Source organism: Littorina saxatilis, linkage group LG9 (assembly GCF_037325665.1).
Source record: "Littorina saxatilis isolate snail1 linkage group LG9, US_GU_Lsax_2.0, whole genome shotgun sequence".
In the NCBI taxonomy this organism is placed as follows: Eukaryota; Metazoa; Mollusca; class Gastropoda; order Littorinimorpha; family Littorinidae; genus Littorina; species Littorina saxatilis.
This window is the reverse complement of record NC_090253.1, coordinates 28,530,397-28,556,895: the sequence shown is the minus strand read 5'-3', so window position 1 is coordinate 28,556,895 and position 26,499 is coordinate 28,530,397. Positions and strand designations below refer to the sequence as shown.

Below are 26,499 nucleotides of genomic sequence, written 5' to 3'. Positions count from 1 at the left end.
TTTTTCTTCTTTTTTTTTAATTTTTTTTTTTTGTCCCGCTGGGGGGGGGGGGGGGTGCAATTGCACCCATTGCACCCATTGCACCCCCCCCCCCCCCCCAGATCCGCCCCTGTTGGGTTTGTCTCGTCAAAGTATCGAAATACGATCATGATAATCAGAGACGAGAGATGATGCATGCGTGTCTTCGTGTTTTCCAAGCCCTGAGACTTTCGCTGTGAACGTGGGCTTTTTCGTGCGCATGTGTGCGAAGAGAGTCTGCACAAAGTTGACTCCGAGAAATAAATCTCTCGCCGAACGTGGGGATCGAACCCACGCTGATAGCGACCAACTGGCTACAAAGCCAGCGCGCTACCAACTGAGCTACGTCCCCGCCGGTGGAGGGGAGAGAGAACGGGGGAAAGGTGCAGGTATCAAGGAGTTTTCTACGGTCGTCTGATCCGGCTTGACCGGGTAGCTTTGAGAGAGCGGTACGTGTGGAGGAGCTAATTAGGTTTAGTGATTTGAGAGAAATCTTTGGGTTGATTTGCGAGAAAGCTTCGGTTTACTCCTTGTAGCTGAAAGGCGATGAGTGTGTCAATCCGCTAGATTTCAAATGTGAACATATTTAGGAATGCATTTCAGTCTGTCGCGTAATATGGCTGGGGTAAGGCTCAGTGTTGGATTCAATTTTATTTGGTTCGTTAGTCACAGTGTCGGTTAGGTTGAACATTACTTAGCGAAGCTGTACGTGTAATCATGCTCTCGTGAAAGTCTCCACAACTATCTTTTTTGGATAGGGGCATAGGAGATAACGTCTAACCCCCCCCCCCCCCCCCCCTCCTCGCTCTCTCTCTCTCTCTCTCTCTCTCTCTCTCTCTCTCTCTCTCTCTCTCTCTCTCTGTCACTGTCTCTCTCGCTCTCTCTCACGGGGATTGACAAAGTGATAGACATAAAGACGAAAGTCGACTCGCCTATCCAAAATCAATGAACAACGTCATACAACGCGATAAAGATGCCTGCTAATCAATACTAGCGTGATAAACATCGACGTCATTCGCATGCGCGCGCGTACGTACACACACACACACACACGCGCGCGCGGTAGTGAACCTCTCTCTCTCTCTCTCTCTCTCTCTCTCAATCTCGTTGCATCCCTGAGAAAATCATCCCCAGATAGCAATCAATAAGTCGTTGAAGAACAAAAGACGAGCATCAGAGATGGAGGAAGACAACCAACACAGTCATGTTAGTATAAGTACGCTATCAACTGGGCACAGGTTATCTAGAGTTTAAGCTTTTCAGTTGAAGATAGTGAGGGGGGGGGGGGGGGGGGGGTTAGCTCCAATTCTTAAGCTTCCAGTCGGAGGGATAGAGAGGGGATGAGAGAGAGAGGGGGAGGGAGAGGTAGTTTGGTTTGTAAGCTTCGGAGCGGGGAGGGGGGGGGGGTGGGAGAGAGGGAGGGAGGGAGGGATGAGAGACGGAGACAGAGAAGCTCTAGCTATCTATACTAGCTTGTCGTGTGGGGGGTTGGGCCGTTAAAAGCCAGTGTAGTTTTCGCTGAATCGATCGATCTAGTGAAACAGTTGCGTTATCTACCTCACTATCTGAAGGCTTCATCGATTTTCATCTGCAGCCAAACTTGTGATCAGCGCTAGTGGTTGGTAGTCGCTTTTCCTTTGCAGGGATAGATATTGAACACACCACATACACATTTGGCTCCCTCGCCGACATGTGCGCATTGCTGGCTTGCTGTATGATACGCACACAAGTCTAAAAGAGTAGTATCGTTACACCGGTTCAGTTCGATGCGTGCCTTTTGTTGAGATGAAGTTCTTGCAGTAAGCTGTAAAGGTTTTGCCTGTGGAGATTTGTATCGCTTGTCTTGTGGAGATGATTATTCCTGTTAGCTTTTGCTGGAGGAGTTTTGAATTGTTGTTAGGATGAGAGATGCAATAAGACGTTTGGTCGTTACTGTGGAAACTTTAATTTGGATGCTGTTGGGCTATGGCTTGCGGGTATTTGTATCACAGTTAGGTTTTGCTTGTTGAGAGTAATATCGATGTTAGGTTACTGCTTGTTGAGATTGATTAGATTTTGCTTGTGGAGAGTTTTGTCCTTATAAGCCCTGTCTTGTAGAGATGGATATCCCTGTTCGGTTTTGCTAGTGGAGATATCTATTGTTGTCAGGATGAGGGATGCAATAAGCTGTTTGGTGGTTACTGTGGATACTTTAAACTGGATGCTGTTGGGCTATGGCTTGCAGAGATTTGTATCACTGTTAGTTTTTGCTTGTTGAGATTTGTATCACTGTTAGGCTATGGCTTGCAGAGACTTTTTTTACTGTTAGTTGTTCCTTGTTAAGATTTGTATCGCTGTTAGAATACGGCTTGTAGAGGTTTTGACTTTTAAAGAGATTTGAAAAAAGAGATTTGAAGATGACTTGCATTGAGATGAAGGTCTTTGTTTGCGGAGATTGGCTTGAAAAAAAATCAAGATGATTTTCAGTAAAGATAGGCTTTCATGCAGTTAGCTGTTAGGTACTGCTTGAGGAAAAATCTTATCATTGTTAGGTTCAGATGATGTTCTTGCAGTAAAGCTGTTAGGCTTTGCTTGTAATGATTTCTCTCACTGATTTGTGTTGGTGTTGATGAGAGGAAAGGGATCTTAAGCTGCAGTTATCTTTTCCCCTGTTGTCGGTTTGGTTTCTCTTGTTACAAGTGTTTGGATGTGTTTCGCTATTTCGTCATCATGTTGATTGGTCGTGATCTAAATTGTATGGTTATAATATGGAGCATCGTTTCAGTCTCTTTGCAGTTCTGAGGAATAGAAGTGGTTGAGACATTTTCTTTGGAGGTCTTTTATCGTGAACTCAGTTATAGTTTACGTTACAAACAAAAAATCCATTGTGATTTCAACCGTTACGTGACTTCAGGGGGATTTTAAAAGAGAAAGGGTACTTAGGAATTGACTTTACGAGCGAGCAGCACATTTTCTGTTACATAGGCCAGGGAGTCTTCATTGAAGGTTTTAAGATGTAATATCTGAATTTGACTGTATGATTGATGGCTGGTCTGGTGAGCTGCACAGTTTCCTGAAAACTTTATTTTCATTCAGTGGAAAATGTTGTGTTGCAGTTTGGTGCATTTGTTATCATTGTGAAATAAGGGGAAGATTGCAAACATGAGGGTTGCTTTCATGCAAACTTCCCCTTGTGCTAAGTTTTCTAACTCGGAGATGAGGTTTTGCTGTGACAAAAATGTCATGAGCCTCATGGGAAATTCTGTTGACAGGTAAGCTGACAGGCTCATCAAGTGTCTTTAAGCTTCGTGAAAAGGAAAAATAGAAGACTCATCCCTGTGAGCGAACTAGCAAATGACAGAAGACAATGCGTGACATGGCGTCTAGTGACAGTAAGGGCAGTGACATGTCAGTCACTCGTGCCAGTGTCAGAAAACTACGCAGCAGGTGCAGGGTGGTGATAGGTTCTCCTGTGCTCAGTAAACCGGAAGTTTCTGCCAAATGCAGAAAGCGAAAGATGAAGAACACACATGTGAAACTAGTCCTCGACGCAGCAAGTAGAGACAGTGACACTACTAATGAGCCTATGAGTGACAGTGACGCGTGTAGTGACACAGAAGTGACAGCACACATTGAATCCGACACGGCGTGTAAAAGACACAGCGCCAATTCCGAGAAATCCAACAAACACGCTCCTAACCTAGGCACAGAGGAAAGTGATATTATTCTGCAAAAAATCAACAAACTGATGAGAACTATTTCAAAAAACAATCCTGACACAGACACAAATCTGCAACACATTAACGGAAACAGCGCGTCGTGTGTCAGCGACGACTCGAACGTGCAGTGTGTGGATAAAGGCAGCAATGTGATGGACACGAGATCGGGGACGTGCGTCAATCAGACGTGTGAGTTTTGTCGTAACACCAAATGTTCTGTGGGTTCCCAGGTGGCTCAGCTGGTGGATGATGTCCAAAAGCTACAGGCCTCCCTCAACAAACTGCGCGAGTCTACGGCTGCACAGGTACGTTGTGGAAAAGCTACATGTAGGTATAGGTTCTTGTTCTCCTGATTTTTTTTATATGTTCATTTTTGATTTTTTTGATTTTTGACAGTGGAACGTCCGTTTAGAAACACTCATGTGTGTATGTAGCAAACGTAGACAGACTAGCTGACATGCATGTAAGTGTGCACATAAATGACTGAGGGACAGATTGCTTCAGAGTTGTGCAGACAGGTTGACTGACTGTCATGTTCGTTATGTGCAGGTGGCCAAGTTGGAAGAAGAGCTGTCCAAGAAGAACAAGGCTCTCACCCTCCTGGAAGAAAAACTCAGCTCCCAGGAAGACTATGAGGAGATCAAGAGGGAACTCGGGTAGGTACCCCTCTATCCACCCTGCTTTTTTGGTTCAACCCCTTTATACTGTTCACAGGTGAATTGTTAGTCAGCAGCAGAAGACATTTTCAAAGATGTGTTGATACTTTCCGGTGACTGTTTGAGATAATTATGAAGCCCGGAGAGTGTCTGTGTGTACAAAGGGAGCTAACTTCTTTTTTGCTCTGTTCTGATCATGTGTTATGTGTCCCTACTGCTGTTTTACACTCACAGTCACAAGTATGTGTGTGTATTTGTGAGACACAGCTGCTTTGAGTGAAGACTTAGGTATATATATGCAATTTGAACCGCAGGGTGTAAGTGTGTGTGTGTACGTGCATGTGTCATTGTGTGTGTGTGTGTGTGTGTGTGTGTGTGTGTGTGTGCGTCCATCTCAGTGTATCTGTGTCTGTGTATATATGTGTGTGTGTGCATGTTAGCAGTAAACATCAAATGAGTGAAGACTTACAATGGCCATGTAATCACAGGGTGCTCAAGTCCATGGAGTTTGCCAGCGGGGCAGAGGAGGTCGAGGAGAAGGGCAAAGGGAGATCACTGGAAGTCCTGCTGCTGGAGAAGAACAAGACGTTGCAGAACGACAACACTCAGCTCAAGCTCTCCAACACCGACCTCTCAGGTAAGTGCTGCGGGGATTCTCACACCTGGGAACATAGGGTGACTGACACCTTTAGGAATGTCTTTTGCAGCTTACCTGACAAATTCAGCTCAGAAATAAGTGCAGATGACAAATTATTCTTGACGATCTCACAGGTCTCTAAACCTATCATGAATTTATTCTTGACGATCTCACAGGTCTCTAAACCTATCATGAATTTATTCTTGACGATCTCACAGGTCTCTAAACCTATCATAAATTTAATCTTGACGATCTCACAGGTCTCTATACCTATTATGGACATAAATGTAGTGGTTGCACCAGCTGTAGACAGCGACACCTGGGAATATGGGTTGGTCTGGCATCTCTGACATTTCATTCAGTCTTTTTGACCAAATTCAGGACAGATGTGGTTTATGGTGGCATACACCTTGGTTTAGAACGGTTCTCCTGCATTCATTTTATCATCTTGAGAAATTGTGTTGCTGAATTTGTCAGGTTAGCTGCTAATTTAACTGGAGGGAGATTATATATGTGAAGCTGAGCTTTTTTGACAGACCGGGGAATCTTTGCGACAGGAGGTGGGATGTCAAAATGAGAGAGTTAACAGTGCATTCCAGATGCTTCGAGATTTATGTAAATTCTCATCAAAACTGTGGTCTGTCAGATACGTTCTTCTGAGGTACCTCAAAGAGGGGTGAAATGTTATGGTTTTCTTGCTCTTCCTGACACGGCAATGGAGAAAGACCAAGCCTTCGTCTGCTGAAATTATCAGGTAAGTAGTGTAATATGTGCGCTTTTCAACAAGGGCACAGGTTTGTGCAGGTAAGTATTTATAACAATAGAAATAGATCTGACATAGGTACTTGCAAGAATAGGAGATATCACCGATAAGTTACAAAACAAATTGACTGAAAAAACGCTGGTAGGGTTATTGGTGCAGCTTTTTATCATGTGTGTGTGTGTCTGTGTGTTGTGCTGATCATGTTAGGACCAGTTTCTGTGTTTGTCCAAGACTTGCCAACCCTCCAACCTTTGGTTTTCTGTAGAGCAAATCATTCTTCACTCATATTTTTCCTCCTCGACATCAAAACCATCGTAGTTGGTTGACCCTCCCCTCCTCTGATCATGAATTTTGCGAGTTCTTGTGTGATGGTCGCGGGTGAGTGATTTCATTTTGCTACTGTCCTGTGTCGCAATGATGTGAGCTCTACAGGGCGCGACCGCCAGCACACGCGACCTGGCAAGAAAGGTGTCAAATGCCCAAGGGAATTTTAAGATCCATATATTTGCAGCTTATTCAGTGATATAAAAAAATATATCATCCAAATTCCAAAATTATGAGTTGTTCCACTGTCCAAAATTAAGAGGCATTCAAAGTTTAAATAATTGTAAGAAAGGGAGCAAATTGGAATGTTTTCCGTGAAAAGAAATGTAATCAAGTCTCATTTTTGGCATGATGGTGATAAACCTCAGTGTATGATGTCTGTTTTGACTCAAAATCTGTTATATTGCACTGTTCGTATGCAGTTGAAACAGTCTTTTCATGTCTGTTATCACAAGAAGAAGAAAAAAGTCAAAAGGTACACTCAAGCTGTATCTCAGGAAAAGAATGATTTGGTCGTGACCAAAGAGAAAACAGCCGTCCTGTATTTGTCTGAATCACAGAAGTATTTTCAGGAAACTGATTGCCAAAGAAAGGTCCTTATTGCATGCTAGGACAGTTGGCATAAGATCAAAACTCAGAGGCCATTAACAGCCCTGAGCAGTCCCGGATGACTCTGTCAGTGTAAAGAGCCGAGTGATGGTCGTTTCACACCTTTCTTGCAGGCCCAGCGTCTGCTGTGTCGGACCAGCCCTCCTCCTCCGTCTCCCCCGACCCCAGCATCGTCAGCACCGAAGACACGCCCACCAAAGCCTTCGCGCGCATGGTGGGGGAGGAGATCGTCAACAACTACCGCCCTCGCAGCTCTTCACGCTCAACCACCCCCGCCACCTCCACAGTGCGCAGTCCACCGGAGACGCCTACTTCTTTCAGCAACCACGCTTTGCCTCCCACGCCCACATCAGCGTCGGCTGCAGCGATCGCGGCTGCAGCAGCTGCAGCAGCGTCTGTGGGGGTCATAGACCCCAGACATTTTCCCATGGCCCCACCGTCTCCGTTTTACGGCTACCCAGGGTTGGCGCCGCCTTTCCACCCGGCTTTTATGCCTGTGAACTTAGTGAAAGCGGAGATGAACAATTCCGGGGGGTTAGACACCCAGTACGTGGCTAAGAATGTTCGCGAGCTGCTGGCCATTCACAATATTGGCCAGAGACTGTTTGCCAAGCACGTGCTGGGCCTGTCGCAGGGTACGGTCAGTGAACTCTTGTCCAAGCCCAAGTCGTGGGACAAACTGACTGAGAAAGGGCGAGAGTCGTACCGCAAGATGCACGCCTGGGCCACCGATGACTCCAACATCCTGGCGCTCAAGGCCATGTCACCAAAGAAAAGTGAGGGCATTTTATGTTCTGTTTTAAGTTGTCTGTGTCTTATTTTCCTTGCTCAAGATACACATTTTGTTCTTGTTTTGATTGAGTCTTGTTTTATTTAATTGTTTTTATCTTTTTAAAAAAATTTTTTTTATTGATTCATGATTTGGTAGGAATGTTAACATTGTTGTGTCTGGGAATGTTTGGTTGATATCTACAAAGAAACACGTTTGAGTATAGTAGCACGAAGAAGGTGAATTGAGCTTAGGAGTTGGAGAAGCCATACTTGTAAGCCTAGAAGATGTGGAATGAACTTTTCGTGAATCCCATCTGTAGCATAATATCTGTAGCTTTGGATTATAGAGGAGAACTGCCACCATCTTGCATCCGTTTTCAAAGTAAAAATTATCAAAATGTAGCCCATATCGGTCTCTGCAGCAGATTATAAATGTTTGATGAAGTAAATTATTGTTCATCTTTTGCGTTCCTGAGCTTTTTACTTGCAGTGTTACCTATGTTCTGCTAAACAAGACCTTCTGTTGACATTTAGCCAGATTGTACCAATCACATTTTTTGTCTTCTTATTTCTCTGAACATTTGCTGACATTTTCTCAGCATGCCTAACCTACAAGATGTCCGCGTTTCAGGTTCCTCGACTCCTATAGCTAACAGCCAAAAAGAGGACAATGTGACAGAGGAACGAATCGCCAGCATACTCAGCGAAGCTCAGCAGGCCATGCATGCCAAGAAAACTGCAGAGCAGGTAATGCTGTCTATCTGTACGTCCGTCTTTTTGTCTGTCTATCACTCAGTCTGCGTGTCTGCCTGTCTGCCTTCCTGTGTCTGGGTTTGGCCAAGGGCCGGTTGTGCTCCTCGGTCAACAGGACAAAGACTTTTGTAGACCTGCTGTGCCAGTTGTTTTTATGTTTGATCAAAATGAATACCATTACACAGTACATGTCTTGCCTGCATGGTTAATGTTTCTCTTTTAAACTGCGACAACCCAGTTGGTAGTTCTCCGAAAGAAAAAAAACACACACAAAAAACAACAAAGTGCTGTCTACAATTAAGAATTTAAAAAAGTACATGTGTATTTCAGTTTGTTTTGTGTATTGCTGAACTTCAGAAAAGCACTGTATAAATGGACTAATATTCGTCAGAATTTTTTTTTTTTTTTAGCTCAATGTGCATCCATGTTCAGACGCTAATTTTAGGTCTTCTTCACGTTTCAGCAGCATGTGGCCAGTGCCGTAGTGTCCAGTATCTACCAGATGGAGATGAGTCGCATCGCCGCCGCTAACCCCCACCTGGTCATGGCCGGGACCCCCCTTTCACCCACCTCCCCCTCCCCCTCCTTTTCCCCTCACCCCAACAACAGCCATCATGGACACTCCAACCACTCGCGCAAAACCAAGCGTGACCCAGACAGGTATGCGGAGCCGCATGTTAGCCGGAGTCGTGCCGATTCTGAACGAAGCCAAGGTGAGAGTGGAGGGGAGAACTCGCAGGAAATTGTGTCCAGGATCTACCGCCAGGAGCTGGAGAAGCTGAAGAACGCAGCGGAGACGGCTGGTAACGTAGCGGCTAGTTCCATGTACGATCAGGAACTGGACCGTCTGAACCAGCAGAGCCAGCTACAGAAACACATGCAGGACATGGCGCTCATGGAGCAGGAGAGGAAGCTCAGGGAACAACAGCTCAACGGCATTGCCGTGAAAGCCGAGCCTCCAGACAGCACGTCCGATGACACGGCCTCCCAGACGTACGGCCCCATAGACCTGAGCAGCAAGCCCCACAGTTCTTCCACCCACTCCTCCTCCTCCTCCCCCACGGAGGGGATGGCGGGGAACGGTCGTCACGCCGGTAGTGCCTTCTTCCTCGTCAAGCCGCGGGTCAACGGTCACGACAGCGGAGGCGAAAGCCCCCACCCTCCCAATACCCCCGGCACCCCGCTAGGTAGTGGCGCCTCCTCGGGCATCCCAGAGTCTCTCTCCCCGCTGCAACGCATGCAGAACATCGCCAACTCCCTGACGTCACGGCCCAACCTGGGCATGCCCAGTAACAAGCCGCTACGCTCTGTGCTGCCCCCTATCACCCAGGAGCAGTTTGACTGCTTCGCCAACATCAACACCGAGGACCTGGTGAAGAAGGTCAAGGACGCGCTGAGTCAGTACTCCATCAGCCAGCGTCTGTTCGGCGAGAATGTCCTGGGCCTGTCTCAGGGGTCTGTCAGTGACCTGCTGGCGCGGCCCAAGCCCTGGCACATGCTGACGCAGAAAGGACGCGAGCCGTTTATCCGCATGCAGATCTTCCTTCAGGACACGGAGGCCATCCCCAAGCTGGTGTCGTCGCAGTACCGCATTGCACCCGACAAGCTGATGCGCAGCAACTCGCGAAACGAAGTAGTTGGTAAGTACCGGGTTATTCCTTTTGGATTAATCTTTTTTTGTCTCTCTTTTTTCCTTGTGGTAGAGACTTAGTTTTTGTTTTCCTGATTGTTTCCGTCCTGGTTTAATTTGGTGTTTGAAGCCTGCTTTAGTTAGTTAGTAGTTGACCTCCCAAACCACTCTCTTTGGTGTAACGTCCACGGAAACAGTTTCTCGTATTTATTTTCCTTCCTCCCCCTCTTACTTCTGTGATCCCTGTACCTTGACTCACATAGCACAGTGTTGTTGGGTAGGTGTGGCAAGCAGTGGTGAAATGTTTGGTAGCTAGTTCCATGTTTTGTCTTGTCTTGTCTTGGAGAATGGGTGTTGGTAGATGCAGTCCTGTGTTTTCAGCTTAGTTTGTAGCGCTGGTGAGCGGAGGACAGTCAGTGTGCAGTTCTTTCTGTGTACGCTTGCTTTGGAATTGTTTCGACAGTTTTCTGGTACCCCCATCATGGCAGTCTAATGACCCTTCAAGGAGAGGAAGAAAAGGGAGGGGGGGGGGTGCAGTTGTCATTATTGTTGTTTTATCACACTTTCAGAGAAGCAGAATGAACAAGATTTTTTTTAATTGGTAAAAGAATTTGGAGGCAGATCAATCACTTTACCTATGGGCACAGTTAAAGGGGAACCTTGAAAAAGTTATTGTGAGAAAATCTTAACGGACAAGAAATTGTCTGTGTCCAATGTGTCTGTCAGAACGGTTGTGAATGTACATGAAACATCAGGTGCACAAAAGTTAGAAGCACAGAAAGGCCAAATAACCATTATACAGGAAAGGGGGATGAGATGAACAAGAATCACCTAGACTAACCTGTCTGTGAATAATTTCAGTCCAGGATTTCATCTTGGCACTTGTAAACTGAAGAGATTATTTCAGTCTGTATGGATATTCGAGGGGGGTGGGGGGGGCTGGATGCTGCATAAAGCAGTCATGTTCTTCTGTAAGTAGCCTCATGAACAAGGTTTCTGAGTGGCAATGTGTGACATTACTTGTAACAGTTGCAGGCTTAGTTGTTTTTTCCCCAAGCACTATGTTTTGCATACGGTAGTGAACTGGCTGAGGGCTGCACACGCTGACTGGCAGGCGATGAAGCACACACCTTTTTCTCACACACACCTGTCTACTCTGACTGTCCCTGTGTTCTGTGTGTGAGTGTTGTGGTCGTAGTGTCCTCTGGCACTTGCTCCTAGCTCTTGCCCTCTTTTCTTTTGTGTAGAGTCAGCTTCCACCGTCAGTGAGCAGGCTGATAGAAGCTATGGTAGCACTACTTTTCCTCCTTCACTCCCCTCTCCTCCACCACCACCACCACCACCACAACTACCACCACCACTTCTTCCACCTTCCCCCTCTTCTGCTCCCCTCCCCCCTCCCCCTCATCTTCCACCACCACCGCCTCCACCTCCACGACCACACTCCGCCTCACCGTTGGGACTCCCTCCTCCTTCTCTTCCGTCTCGACTGCCACCGCCTCTCCAACTGCCGCCCAAATTGCAACAACAACAACAGCATCAGCTGAATGTTGCCGAAAACCTGATAGGGCCGTTACCCCCTCTCCCTCACCCGGGTCTGTCGCCGACGGCGGCCCAGCAGCGGCAGTGGGGATACTTTGCCTTCCCGTCGTCCCTGTTGGAAGTGTGGGCCATGACTGCGGAGATCGAGACCTTGGCCTTGACAGCGAGGGTGAAGGACGTGCTCCAGTTTCACAACCTGGGTCAGAAGCTGTTCGGGGAGGCGGTGTTGGGGCTTTCGCAGGGCTCGGTCAGTGAGCTACTGTCCAAGCCCAAGCCGTGGAGCATGCTGTCCATCAAGGGCCGCGAGCCCTTTATCAAAATGCACCTGTGGTTGAGTGACCCCCAGAACGTAGAGCAGCTAAAGTACTACCAGAGTCAGATCAAAGGTAAGCCTGCCAGCCACCGCCGCTTGCCCAACGCTTTGCCTGCCTGTGTCCCCAAAACCACCACTACCACTACTACCACTACCACCAACACACCAACAGCCCATCTCCCGCTCCCGCCCAACATCCATCGCCTTGCCATGTTTATTCATTCTTACTTTCAAACTTTTAACGAAGGTTCCTTCGGGAGCCACAGAGGCTAAGGATGTACCATAACGCTTGTAAAACGACCAGTATTGGACGTGAAGAAGAGAATGACCGAAAGTGGAAGAGCTGTGCCCTTGTAAACGCGCCGCTCATCCAATCATTATTGAAGTACTCATCCACTGTTCATGAATATTCAGACCAGCCTGCACACTAATCAGAATTATACTCTGTGTAAAATCATGTTTATATTACTCAAGGTCATCATTTTGTATACTCTCATTGGACAAAATTTCAGCTTATGCATAATGTACTTTGCATAAAATGTCTAAAAACTTTCACGACTTGCGCAAGTCTGTTTAAAAGCCCAGTATTTTGCTAACACTGAAACTTTAACGTAGATTTGACTCCTGCTTTAAGATAATGCAGAGCTTTCAGACTTAACTGTACTTGGTAGACATGAAATGCTGAACAGGAGCTCATAGCTTGCCACATATATCTCTAGTTTAATGCCTGAAAGAAAATTACAGTTAACCAAGCTTAAATTGAAGAAACAAGTTATTGCAACTGCTTTATATGGCTATATTAGTTGTTGTTGTTTTTCTTTTCAAGAGTTATGTTATACTGAGAAGAGATCTTACGCACATTTATGAAGTTGGTGGCAATGGGGTAGTAGTGGATCAATGAAAAAAAGCATTCCTTGAAACAGAAATTGAACTGTGATCTGTTTTCTGACAAGCACGCAAGGAGAATAAAAGCGGCACCATTGAGCATTGCAAGAAGTGGCAGAGAGAGGAGAGAAATTGTCAGTGCATGCTGGAAGCATAACCGACTGCATTTGGTAATGTGTGCGTGCACGCACTGTGTAACCGCCTTGTAACCATGAGTGTAACCACCGTGTGCAGAGAAGGCATGTAACGTAACGATGTATCCCACTGAGTATACATTAATCGCTCATCTTGTCTGATGTGAAGTCAACACTCCTTTTGGCTGAAATGACCACATAAGCATCCACCCTTATCTAAACATCGTTAAGATAGACCAGGCGAATGAGATCATATTTACCGTGCCTGAACTATGGTCAGATAGTCAAAGAAAAGTTCCCCAAGGCCAAGACAGAGGGAAATTAAGTGACAGTTTCATACGACCCTTTTAACATTAAGTCAGACAGAACCAGAGTGTTCCTTGAAAGGACGTGTACCAGAAGGTATAAACTGTTGGTGGCTCAGGCTTTAAAGCTGTAAGGTGGCTCAGGCTTTAAAGCCTTTGAGGGCTGATTGGCAGATTGCAGCATCAGTCTTTTGAGGCTGAATTGACACAAGTCCTTTGTCCCCATCCCAGCGGTGAAGAAAATGCTTAGTGGATTGCTTCTGATCTGCGAAATCATCGGAGGTCGTCTTCCATCTGAAACATCCCGGGGAAACTCAGTTGCAGGCAGTCGAGACCTTTGACCCTCGGTGACCTTGAGTGACCTTGACCCCAAGCATGATGGTGGATGTCGTCTTGCAGTGTGAGCAAACTCCCAGTGTGGCACAGTTCTCATGCTCTCTATACTTTCGTCTGTACATATCATTTTATTTTTTTCTCTTGTGCCCCAGTTGTAGTCGACTCAAGAGTGTCTTTCCTGCACAGGTTTATTCACTGCCGTTCTCTTTTTCTAGATGTGGACTCCTTCATTCAACTTCTGCTTATATGTTTACTCTTGTTTATATATATATTTTATTTTTATTTTATTTTTATTTATTTTTTCATTATTATTATTTTGTATACAATGTATTAGTTCAGTTATTTGTTTACTACTACTTGTTTTGTGTGTGTGTGTGTTTTTTTTATATTATTTATTTACCAATATTTATTTACTTATTTGCTGTTATATGCTGATTTTGTTTTGTTTTTGAAACAATGTGTTAAGTTAAAGCCCATGGCTTTTTTATTTACATATTTTTTAAATTTAATTTTTTTTTTAATCAAATCTTATTTTGAAAGAGTATTTTCACAACCTTATCTTTTGACAGTTCTCTAATTCCAAAATCCTACAAAGTGCAAAAAAAGGACACATCGGTGGATATTCTTCGGTGCTAAATAAGCAGCAGTGGGTCAGGTTAATGTGATTGATATTTAAAGGAAGGCTATGTCTCATAGAACTGGGTTGCCTGTCCGCTGTTTATTGCCCGAAAGAAACTTTACTAACAAAACCTGTACTATAATAAAAAATAAATAAAAAGTCTCTCAAAAAACAAAAAAAAACAAAAAAAACCTGTACTTTATATAACTCCCTTTCTTTCATTAGTCGACCCTGCATTATTACCAGAGAAAGATGCACTTGTGTGTGTGTGTGTCTATGTGTGTGTGTGTGTGTTTGTGTGTTCAAATCTTTTCTATCTGCTTTTCTTCATTTTTTTTCTGTCTTCGTTTGTTTGTTCGTTTCTTTTTTTCTTTCGTTTTGCTTCTTTGTAGAATTTTCTTTCTTCCCTGACAGAATTTTCTGTGGCTGTTCTTTCTGTCAGAAATGTTACTTCAAGGCTAAAATGGGACAAAGGTATAGGAGTAGGACGGGACTTTTTCAACAATTTATCACAGAGACCGTTTGATTCATCTCCAATCTTTCCTGTCTCTTTTCTATGCCAAGAGAAGTTGATGTTCTTGGTGGGAAAGAATCACTTTTCCTACTCGTAAAAAGAAAGTGTTTTAGAAATCCAAGGGACCAAATATCAGCTCATGGTTTTCCAGGATGAGCTTCATTATTATTTCTGTGCATGTAAACTGCTTCGGCTTTGTCTGTATTAGTATCATCAAGGAAAAGATTAATCCATAATTCTGGTATTGTATCAGTGATTAACGAATGTGCTTGTTTACTAACCTGGGCAGTAATGTATTACGTACATGGCTCAAAACCTGCAGTATTTAACCTGTATCTTTCAGATTATATTATGATATTATTTAATTTTATTTTTTATGTATTACATAAACAAGATTATTTGAGCTAAAAATGTATTGAAGAATATTATCTTTCTTCTTCTTTTGTATTACTTGGTTATTTCTGTGGTAAGTATCTAAGAAGGCAGTTTATATTAGTTATTTCTGCCTATAACTTTCTGATACATGTTGATCGGTGAGCTTTATTTTACAGAAAGATTAAAATGCATTAAGGATATCTATATGTATTCAGTATGAGCGCTATGTTCTCTTGAAGCTGAATCATAATTTTTGTTTTTCATCTCTTGAATTCAGAGTAATAGGCTTATCAGAACTATTTTTTATGTAATACTGTGTATTTTCAAATGTTGCCTGCAAGATGACAAAAAGCCAGTATTCTCTATTTTTGTATGTATTGTTACAGCAGACTTCCACTAACTCGTGGTCTTTGGGGTCCAAAGATTTTTGATCGCGATATATCCGATTCGCGATGCAGTTTGGGGTCCAATTAAAGGGAAGAACCGCGTTCTCTTCTGAGTCAGAGAAAAACGCAGTTATTTCCCTTGTTGGTCACAAAAAGCCTGCGTCACGTTGGCGTGTGTGCGTTTGCCGTGTGAGTGCATGTGTGTGTGTGCATACATGTGTGTATGTGCGTGCGTGTGTGTGTGTGTGCGCGTGCACACGCACCCCTGGCATGTGGTTGTGCTACAATGTTCATGTGTATGTGTTACTGCATTTCTCGCAAGTGTGACGCTTCTGTTGGCAACTAAGTTCTCAAAAGATTAACTGCGATGACACGTTTTCTTTTATCAGCAGATGACGATTTCTTTTCTTTTTCTCCGACTCATACGTCGTCACAAACTTACTAGTTAATCAGACAACGGAGAGGGGAAACATACTATTTGTTAGATCAGAATGATTGGCAGTGGATCAAAATCATTGGTTGACGTTTACGTTTTTAGATGTGTCAGTTACATGGATAAGCTTTTTTTGTTTTGTTTTGCTTTGTGTGAGTCTGAGTTGACACGCGTTTTGTCTTTGGCAGAAAGCATGTAGATTTCTTCTTTGATTGTTTGCTTTTTCTGCCACCTGCTATAACGCAAGAAGCTGAAGCACTTCATGGCGCCTGTAGAAAATCCGGGGCCTCTAGCTGAGATCGCGATTAGCGGGACTCGAGTGTTAAATTGCATGCCTGACTAGATTGCAGAAGACTGAAGCGCAGTTTAAGCACTTGATTGGCGCCTGTGGCCACCCGGACCGGACCGTCTAGCAGAGCCTCTATACGCATGTGGCCAATTTGACGATACCGATCGTGGCATGAAAGTTCTTGACGCGTGAAAGGTTTCTTTTTCTTTTGTTGGCAGGTCTCGATCAACCCGTAATGTAAACAACCTGAAAACACACACACACGTAGAACACTATTTGGAGAGAAAGAGAGACTGATAAGATGAAATGACAATTTACTGCATGATGAAAGGCCATCGGACCCAGAGAGAGATAGCGTGGTTATGATAGAACATTCTTTCATGATCTGTACTATTTTTTGGCCTTTACGTGACTAATTTTGTAAAAATATTTTTATTTTTTTAACATTTTTTAATTTTTTTTAAAGGTCGGTCCTGTTTTTTTCGGGGTCCAAGAGATCTCCGCGATATAGCCGAATTCGCGATTTAGTGGACCGCGAGTTAGTGGAAGTCTGCTGTATTTTGAAATTGATTGCTGTTTGAGTTTAGTTTGCAGTGGAGTTCACTTGTCATTTACCTTTCTCTGTTTTGCTGCAAAGTGCCTGTGTTGTGCATTTGGTGCATACATTGAGTCACATTTGGTGCATACATTGAGTCACATTTGGTGCATACATTGAGTCACATTTGGTGCATACATTGAGTCACATTTGGTGCATACATTGAGTCACTTTTGGTGCATACATTGAGTCACATTTGGTGCATACATTGAGTCACATTTGGTGCATACATTGAGTCACATTTGGTGCATACATTGAGTCACATTTGGTGCATACATTGAGTCACATTTGGTGCATACATTGAGTCACATTTGGTACATGTATAAGAAGCATATTGCATGAATAGTAGTTGACAGCAGCAGCCAAAATCTTTCAGACAAATTTGGTCTGTCTAACCCTTTGGGTTGAAAGATAAAGGAGCTTGGGACATAGCTTTTGTGAAGACAGTTTATGTTTAATTGTTAAAACTGTAGTTCAAAACTGATGTGGGACATCGCAGTACTCATGGGATGACTGCATGATTTTTTTTGTTTTGTTACCTGTGTGTGCTGATAGCTGATACATGGATTGTCAGTGATGTCATGTGTGCTTATTATTCACCTCTGCCTTGCTTTGTTTTGCAGCACACAGGCGCAGAAAGAGCAGTGCTGACGAACGCGGGTTCGACTCCCCGACCACCCCAAAGAGGCCTCGTGTGTTCTTCACGGAGGAGCAGAAAGACATCCTGAGAGCGGCATACAACCAGGACCCCTACCCCAACCAGTCCACCATTGAGAGTCTAGCCTCGGACCTGGGCGTGGGGGTGAAGACGGTCATCAACTGGTTCCACAACCACCGCATGCGAGCCAAGCAGCAGCACCACACGGGCGCATCAAGCGACGGCAGCAGCGATGTTGGAAACGGAGCTATCAAATCCGAGCCGGCGGACGAAAGCTCGAACCACAGTGACATGTCGAGCGTGTCAGGTGACGCGTCGTGCCAGCAGGCGGTGGCAGCAGCAGCAGCGGCAGCCATGAGACAGGTGGAGGCGTCGCAGTGGATGTTCCCGCAGTTCGAACCGGTGGGTCTGCTGCAGCGCAAGTCATCGGAGGAGTGGGACCAGGACAGCCTGGACGATCGCATGGACGAGACGGACGGAGGTTCCATGAGGGTCAAGGACGAAGAGGGCACGTCTGCCTCTCCCTCCACCCTGTCCCTCCCGCCTCCTTCTCTTGCGCCCCCAGCTGGCGTGAACAAGCGCAAGAGGTCGAACCCCCAGCGGGTGTACGAAGGCGCTCAGCTGGAAAGGAACAAGCTGCAAAAGGCAGCGTCACAAGCAGCAGTGGTGTCGGTGGTGACGGAGGAGGAGGCAGGGGACACAATCAGCATCAGCGAGGACGTGCAGGAAGCCAGCACCAGCTGTGCCGCAGTCCCCCCACAGTCCTCCCCCTCCACTCTGCCAGAGGACGACTCAGAGGAGAGGGGACAGTCCACAGAGGACCCCAGCCTCAAGTCGGAGCGTGAGGGGAGGATCAGCAAGCTGGAACAGGGGCTGGAGGAGTCGGCAGGCTGGGGGGACGAGGGAGACGACGACTCGCAGGACTCCATTCATAGCACTGGAGAAAAGATTCAAGGTCAGGCCAAGGTGACCTCTGCCCTCTCAACCTCTGCTCTCTCACCGGAACCGTCGACAGCCGAAACAGCCTCAAACGGTGGTGACGACTGGGAGTTCTGATCAAAAGGAAAAGAAAAAAAAGAAAAAGAAAAAAAATTGTTGTGTATTTGGTCTACAGGCTTTAACAAACTTTGTTTTATTGACCACTAATCTTCCCCCGTTACTCTTACAGCTTAAGCGTATCGACTTGTTTTTATTACCCGTTTTATGACCAGTGAAGTGGTACGGGGCTTCAGTGCTGCCTTGTTTCTACAGACGATTACATGGTATATGACACTAGACATACGCAGAGGCCAGAGCGTGCAGTGACTGCATTGAGACGGAGCTATGCAAAGGCATAGATGAATGATCGTGACATTTTGTTTCAAATGACTTACCAAAAGGTGCTGGAATGACAGTCTTATGACGCTGATGGAAGGGCAAGCACCTTTCTACACCGTTGTGCTAAGAGTTTAAACTCAAGTTGTACCATTACTGCGAAGGGCTGGACTATCTCATACTGTTGCTGCAGAAAAGTTTGCCATTAGACGCCAGTCGAAATACCGCTTAGTCCAGCCACCTCTCTGGTTCAGGGCAAACTGTTTGCACCACCATGCTACGACTGGAACTTGGGCAAGACTGTACCATCAGGGCTTTTATTTTGGGTTTACTGCCCAGGAAGGCAGGCATGAATCCCTTCTGATTTTGCTCTCCTTTTTTAAATTTTTTTTGGTGGTTTTATTTGTTGATTTTTTTGTTGTTGTTGTGGACAAAAATGTTGTGTCAGTCAATGGCCGAGAAGACTGCAAAGGGCTGGAGCCTTCTAGACTTTACAACCTTTGCTTGGATTTTACTCACGTGTTCTGGAAGGGTAAAAACTTTCTTATTTTTCTACGCATCCTGGACGAATCGGAGTTATTTTTTATCTCAGAATATCGTTTGTACCTGTGAAATAATGCATGATTGACTTTCCTGCCTTTTTGGTTTTGTTTTGAGGCGAACTCTGAAGAAAATTCAGATGTTTTTGCTGGCACTCAACAACGCTCATCGGTGTTTATAATGAAACAAAGGGACTTTCCATTGGACGTGTACAAGAAACTGACTTTTATTTGCATGCCAAAGTTACTCAAATGCCATTTGTAAGTGTATTCTGATACCTGCCTTTGCATGAAAATTTACCTAATTTGGGTGATGTCAATTTTTTTCCACGTTTCTCCCCTTTTGTTTAAGATGATCGTCTTACCAGACTCTTTAAAGAAATGAGTGTCATGTCGTTTAAAGGTTCAGAAACCAGACCCATTTTGTGTTCCACTCAATGCCTCTTGGTTTGTTATTGAATGCAGATTTACTTCTTTTTTTTGTATGGTTTTAAAGAGAAGAGCTATGAAAAATGCACCCTGTAAAAGCCTCCTTAGATTTGTTTTGATTTGTTTGCATATTTGTTCTTTTTTGTTTTTAGTAACTTGAATAGTGGGGTTTTTTTCAGTTTTTTTTTGGGTTAAATTTCTGACAGATCTGACTTCTGGACAGAAACAATTTCAAATGTTTGCTGCAAAGTGAGCAGGGTTTCATGCTGAGGGCAAAATTGCTTCCTCTAAGCTGCGAAGGCATAATGCCCTTCAGCAATCAGAGAATAAAAGATGTGCCGATATTTAAAAGATGGTCGGCTGTCTGCAACCTGAAAGCAGTTGCAAACCTAATCGGGTTAATTCACGCTTGCTTTGCAGCTGACACGAAATGAGCATGACATTGAATGACCTGGGCTAATGAGTGACCTTGACTTTGGTTGACCTTCCTTCATGCTGGAGGAAGACCCTTTGTGTTCATGTGGGTTTTGCTCCGAGTAGCAAAACTGTGTATGGGTATCTGAATCGCTGTTCCAATCTGCCCGGCACATTTTAAGGCAAGCTGGTGACCAGCGACTCTCTTTCATTCTTGCAGTTTCTCTTCTTGACAATGTGTGTATGCAACCAGCATGCTGTACAGGTCTCATGGGCTCATCGGCCATAAACTGTATGAGATGATCTGTGTGCATGCTTTCTTGAACACACCTGTGTATGCATGCATGCATGTGCCAGCTTCCCCTGAGCCTTTAACTGTGACGAGTGAGACCAAGACGTTGACATCATGAGACGTTTCACATCCTGCCGGGTGCACGACACAACACCAGTTTCCAAAAGGCAGCTATGCAGCTCTATTTTCTTCGACGTCTTCTTTATTATGCACTCACCACGCGCCGCCGCCATTCACCCTTTGAACTTTGAACTTCAACCTTGTGGATAATGACGACTGTGTTTGTGTGTGTGTGCTCTTTCATTGTTTTCTTCACGCCATGTTTTGTGACACTTTTGCTGTCCCCCTTTTGCATTTTCATTTGCATCTTGTTGCACGAGTGCTACTCGAGAACAGCGGATAAACATTTTGCCTACGTGTCGGACTTGTTATTTTGCATGGTGCAGGCTGCATGAAATGCCTGATGTTTTGTCATCGGTACAAGTACAATGTTGGTGGCAAGCCCAGCCTCATGTGTTCAAACATTTGTCCCAAGCATGCTACACAGAGTGAATTGATTAATCACACTATCTATTTCTTATTTGCCTCCTCTTCTTCTTCTTCTTCTTCTTCTTCTTCTTCTTCTCCTCTTTCTTCTTCTTCTTTTTCTTCTTTCATTTGTTTGTTCTTTTATGTGGAATGGCATGGTGTCTTGCAATGACAAAGTAACTATACATGTATATTACATTTTTATGCTTATAACCTGAAGTGACATTCCTCACTACCTCACAATGAGCTGGCTCAATGAGCGTTATCAAAAATTAAATTGGCACAATCAGCAGATTTATCCCGTTTGTGGTTATCTTCCTAAGAGTTACAGGACTTCCGAAGGACTTTCCGTTACCCTTTTTATCGCATCTAGTTGTGTTTGGGTTTTCTTTCTCCTCTTTTGGCAATGGCTTTTGTGTATATATATATATATATATATAACATCAGAAATTGTGAAAAAAACAATTGAAATATATATATATACTTATCTCACTCACATGTTTGGATAAATGGTTTTGACACTTTTTTTTTCTTGTTGATCTTTTTAGGTGTAGACTTTGCAGAGAACATTTTCTCAACACTCAAAAAGAGAAATACAGTTTACCTGTCAGACGTAAAAAAACGAAGAATGTCATGCTTTATGAGGGAAAAAAAGGCACTTTAACTTTTTGTTTTGTTTTATTGCATATTCCAAATGTTTGGCTACAATTTTGATTCCCCCATTATTATCTGCTTACATGTGCAGGTTTAGATAGCTTAGGAACTCCATGACCCGATTTGACACAAGAAAACCGCAGTCATTTCATTTTTAAAGTTTTGCCTCTTTGCCCTGTTTTTGAATTGTGATGTTGTTTTTATCACTTGTGAAGACATTTTTTACAGAAAATTTTCCAAACCTGTGAGTTTTTTTATATGTGTTTTGTTTTCTGTTAACACCCTTTAAGAATAGAATATTAACCTGATTGCATAAAGTGCTAGTAAAAACTATGAGCTGCAGAACCCAAATCTGTGAACGACTTGCAAAGGGCAAGTTTGAATAACCTGGCTTGCCAAAAAATAACAAAAATGGAGAAAGAAAACTTTTTTCAGTAGTGTAATGATTTTTTGGTACTCAGTCTTGTACACTTCCGCTGGTTTACAAATAAGTAAGGGACACAGTGAACAATATATTTGGATTTTAAACAATGTTATATGATTTATCCTTTTTTCCTGTTAAATTTGTTGAAATTATCGCAAGGAATTTACTATTTATTTTAACATTGGTGATCAATGTTATGTAATAAACGTCATATTGTTTAATTTGTTGGGCGGACAGAAGAGCTATGTTGCTGGATTTCTATGAGTATGATTTTACACATCGACTGTCGTCAAAATATTCTTGCCAAATAAGCGGTATGTGAGTTATATGAAGGACACTATTGCTCTGTTATTGATTCATCAATAATTCAATGATCTGACTTTGTGTATGCACCTAACTATCTGCTTAGAACCGACCGCAGGAGAGCATTTTTTCTTGTTATTGAAAATAAAAATATAGGTGTTGCATTTATACACTGTCAACATTCGATTTTAGCAAGTGCTTTTCAGTTTATGCTGGTATTGTCAGGCTGTTGTAATCAGTGTTTCGCTGACTTGTTGATTCTTAAGGCTGGAAAAGTGCCCCTGCTACTGTTACAGAGATTTTTTCACTTCATCTGGGTTTTATGTGCGGAATTTTAGACTGGTTATTGTCTGCATATAGAAGTTCTTTGGTTTGACCAAAACACTAGTAGATTGAGCTGACCAAGCACGTCCGTTGGTTAGATATGCTCTAGGGCCAAGAAACAGCTAGTACACTCAAATCCAAAAACAAAGAGACTGGCCAACGTTCCAAAATTCAGAATCAAAAAACAAGAAAGGTAAGTTAATGGAACGTTGTTATTGTCAAAGTTACGTTATAAAAAAAAAAAGTTCAAGATTGTTGGGTCAACATTTGTGACTGTAAGTAATTTTGTCAATAACAACGTTCCAACAGCTAGTACACTGATATGAAGAAGGACAGTTATAATTACTCAAGTCAAGTCAAGTTAACTTAAAACAATTTGTATCTCAAACATGAGAAACAATAGACATGGAATCACACAAGACCACCTTGGAAAGGCAGTTTGAACTTAGAAGTAGAAGTCCATGCACAGTTGTTTCTTCAGTGTTTTGCAGGGAAAGTTCAAAAAGAGAAGTTATCAGAAGCTAGTTTCAGGATGTTAGTATGCAGATGTCTGAATTGATTGAGTCAAGAGTATAGGGTTGTAGATCTACAATTTATGTAACATTTCGATGGCAGGGATCAAGTGAAAATTGAATTACGGTCCTGTTTCTTTCTTTATTTTGTTTGCTACCTGTGAAAGCTGGCAGTATTTAACAACATTGTAGGTGAAATCAAAATGAAAGGGCAAAACTTGCATGGCCTTCCAGTCTAGCACCAGAGGCAACAAAGGGCTACATGCATATTGGCAATTGAAGTTGAAACTCAGAGGCAAGAACATTACAAATGGCAGTTGAACTATTCAGCTGAATGAGTTTGAGAATCAGTTTTTGTTTATTTCCCCATGTGAAAGTTTTAAATCTTGTTAGTTATAGATGCTTATCCTAACCCTCCTTTTGTGTAAACTTTTTACATTTTTATTAAAGTTGACTCTTTTTTTCTTGTGTACTGTTACGGTTAGTTCTTAAAACTACTTGAAATGACTGAGTTTGCTGGGTTCATGAATAGTCTAGGTATCGGGTGATGTTTTGACTACAAACAGTAAATTAAACCCAAGATTGCCGAGTTTTCCGTTTAATTAAGTAGACATTTACATGGGAAACATGGCCAGTGAGTGGAAGTGTGATGGTTTATTTTCCTTCACAAACTTTACGTAAGGGACAAGAAAACAAACAGAATGACTGAAGATTCACAAGGTTGTTTTCCTTTCTGTTGTAAGTCAGTAAATGAAAGGGTTCACATTTATTGTTAAATGGGGTATTTGAAAGCATGGCACCTATTCAACGCTTGATCCAAAAGGATCATATTATTTTGTGACAGCTTGTTACTTTATGTACTCATGATGTGTTCATATTCCGGTTCATCTATACAGAAAGTGTTCATGTTAGCAATGTCTAGGTATGCGTGCAATTTATTTACTGCCCTTGCTTGGGCTTTAAATTCTCCGATTTTTTGCATTTGTTGGTTTGTGTTTATTTTAGTTTATTCATTTTGTACAGAGGCCGCTGTTTTTACTCATGGCAAATACACTGTACCAATCGTTGTTCAGCTTTATATACACATGTATAGATACATTCTATGCGAATAATTTGCTTGAAATAGTTCTTTTAATGTTGACTTTTGAATGAGTATTTTGATTTGACCATATTATTAAGCAAACGGTTAATGCATCCTACCAAAAATCATGATACAACTTACCACACACACACAAACAAATGAGGTCCTGTTTAAAATTGGATGGGAAGACTCGAGAAAGGTTCTAATATTGGGGTGCAAAGTTGTCATAGGTCTTACTATTTTGTAAACATTTTTGGTTTCTGTTCAGTCTTAGAAAACAGTGGAGCCAGAGTGGAACTGGAAATAGCAACTACTGTTCTTGGAATATTTGCATAGGGGAGGGGGGGGGGGGGTGGTGGGGGGGGAGGACTGAATAACTGCTTGTGCAATAATTATATATATAGGCTTGGAATAAAAATCTACAGTTGCAATAAATATTATTACTTGTACCTTATTGTATGTCATTGGTCCCAGGCCCAATCATATTGGATCATGGACTTTGTTGCTGCAGCCAAATTTTGTTTTTAGTCCTGCTTTAACTGAATTTTAAAGCTTTACAAGAATGATATGATTTAAAAGTGACCATTTTTTCACGATGAAGCTTTCTTGAAGCTAATATTAAAAATTTAAAAAACAAGAACTCCATAACGGTTAATCTGTTTGGTTATATTTTTTTTAAACCAGGTTTTTCTTTGCGCACAGATAGGCATCAGGGCAACAGAGTACGGTGTGAATTACATTTGAATTGTTTTCTAGGCTGATTTTCTCACTGCCATGTCTGAAGACTGATCGTTTTGTGATTAATTCTTGTTAATTTTACGTGAAAGCTGGTAGGATTTGCAGATTAATTTGAAGGGCCGTTATGCTGTAGTGAATTTTTTTCTTCTCTGTGGTTTTGTTTAGATGGTCATAGTGTCACTGTCAAAGTTAAATTCAAATTGTGTTCAATCGCCATTCAGACCAGTAAATATGTATAAAAAAAGTGTGTACTATTGGGTTGCAATGCAGATTTGTGCAATAGGTATGATGTGAGTTGTTCTGTTACTAATGTGGAGGCAGATTACACCCCCCACTCCCACCCCCACCTGCCCTCCAGTTATGATCACAACAGTGCATGCTTGAAAAATAAGAGACCAAAGGAATTTTGTTTCTCTCAGATGGTGTTTGTATTTGCATCCGTTGCCAGTGACCCCTTTCATTTCATGCCCTTTTCAAAACAATGTTATGTGATCACTTAAGTGTACCTGATGTGCAAGTACATGATCCCCTCCCTGCCTTGCGCTCATGGTGATTAGCTATAAACAGTGTATCTGTACATAGGTTTACTTACCTGTATTTTTCGTTTTGACGATTGCAGCCTGCGCCCCAGTGTTCAGTGTAAATAGGCAAACGCTGGGCGCTGTGGAGACTGTACCTGTAGCTGTAGTTTGTTGTTAGCCGACAGCACTCGACCAAAGTGGACCCTGTACTTAACCCGCCCCACACACATGTACATCGTGGCTGCAGGGTTAAACCGACCTGAACTTAGATACACGTACTTGTGTTTCCATCATTTTCCTGTATGCAGTGAAACCTCTGCTTTTGATTCGAGTTATAAGACTTCTTGTACTCGTGTTTGCAACTGATCCCTCTTTTATAAGACCTGAGTTTCTTAGATTTTTGAAGGTCTTGAAAGGGGGGGGGGGGGGGGGGGGGAGGTTGGGTCTGTTTTCTTTTTCCTCTGTCTTTTTTCCCCAGGTAACTGTCGGCATCTAGATCTGTTCTAAAAATGAGTGTTCTTGAATGTAAGTGAAGGATTTTGAATTCTTCTCGATTTTTTTTATCTCTCCCCACTTTGTATATATTCTTTAAATTGATTTTCACAATCCTTTGTGAGTGACTGAATGTAAAATGGAAGTGGAGGTCAGTTCACTTTTTTGTGTTTAATATTTCCCAACTGCCAAAGTTCTCTCTCTCTCTCTCTCTCTCTCTCTCTCATTTCCCTCTCTCTTCTTTTCCTCCCCACTTTCTTTGGTCTTCTGTGCTTTACCTGTTGCTATTTCAATCTGGATGTCTTTATCCGGAAAAACTAAAATCAAACCTGTAAGATAAAACGATCTCAAGAATATGCACTTTGCTTTTCCACATTTATACACTGACTGCCTTGATTTAGAAAAAGAAAGTGTGTTTGTGACTCTGTGTGTGTGTGTGTGTGTGTGTGTGTGTGTGTGTGTGTGTGTGTGTGTGTGTGTGTGTGTGTGTGTGTGTGTGTGTGTGTGTTAGCAGGTGCTCACGTTTTAGTAATGTAGGATTATTTAGTAGTCTACTTGTAACTTTCTAAAGTTGTGAGAGATTTTCTCCTGAAAAGTTGTAACATTAATAAAGTTTGTCAAAAACATGAGATAAAAAGGAAGACATATTAATGATCGAATGAGAGAAACTTGCTCAACATGAAGGGAGAGG

The 26,499-nt window shown here is 43.0% G+C and overlaps 1 protein-coding gene across 2 annotated transcripts in view; it reads left to right on the top strand.

Moving 5' to 3' along the window:
- LOC138975788 (homeobox protein cut-like) overlaps positions 1-24,407 on the top strand; it is a 40,434-nt gene extending 16,027 nt beyond the window's left edge. The window contains exons 4-11 of one of the 2 annotated variants that reach the window (XM_070348543.1): positions 3,947-4,021; positions 4,266-4,372; positions 4,861-5,013; positions 6,874-7,481; positions 8,108-8,223; positions 8,693-9,869; positions 11,107-11,787; positions 17,209-24,407. In XM_070348543.1, coding sequence (XP_070204644.1) covers positions 3,947-4,021; positions 4,266-4,372; positions 4,861-5,013; positions 6,874-7,481; positions 8,108-8,223; positions 8,693-9,869; positions 11,107-11,787; positions 17,209-18,299 — 4,008 coding nt within the window. In that variant the 3' untranslated portion in view covers positions 18,300-24,407. Of the gene's footprint in view, positions 1-3,946; positions 4,022-4,265; positions 4,373-4,860; positions 5,014-6,492; positions 7,482-8,107; positions 8,224-8,692; positions 9,870-11,106; positions 11,788-17,208 lie in introns of those variants that run through there. The other variant, XM_070348542.1, reaches the window with a different exon arrangement.
- Positions 24,408-26,499: the final 2,092 nt, after the last annotated feature.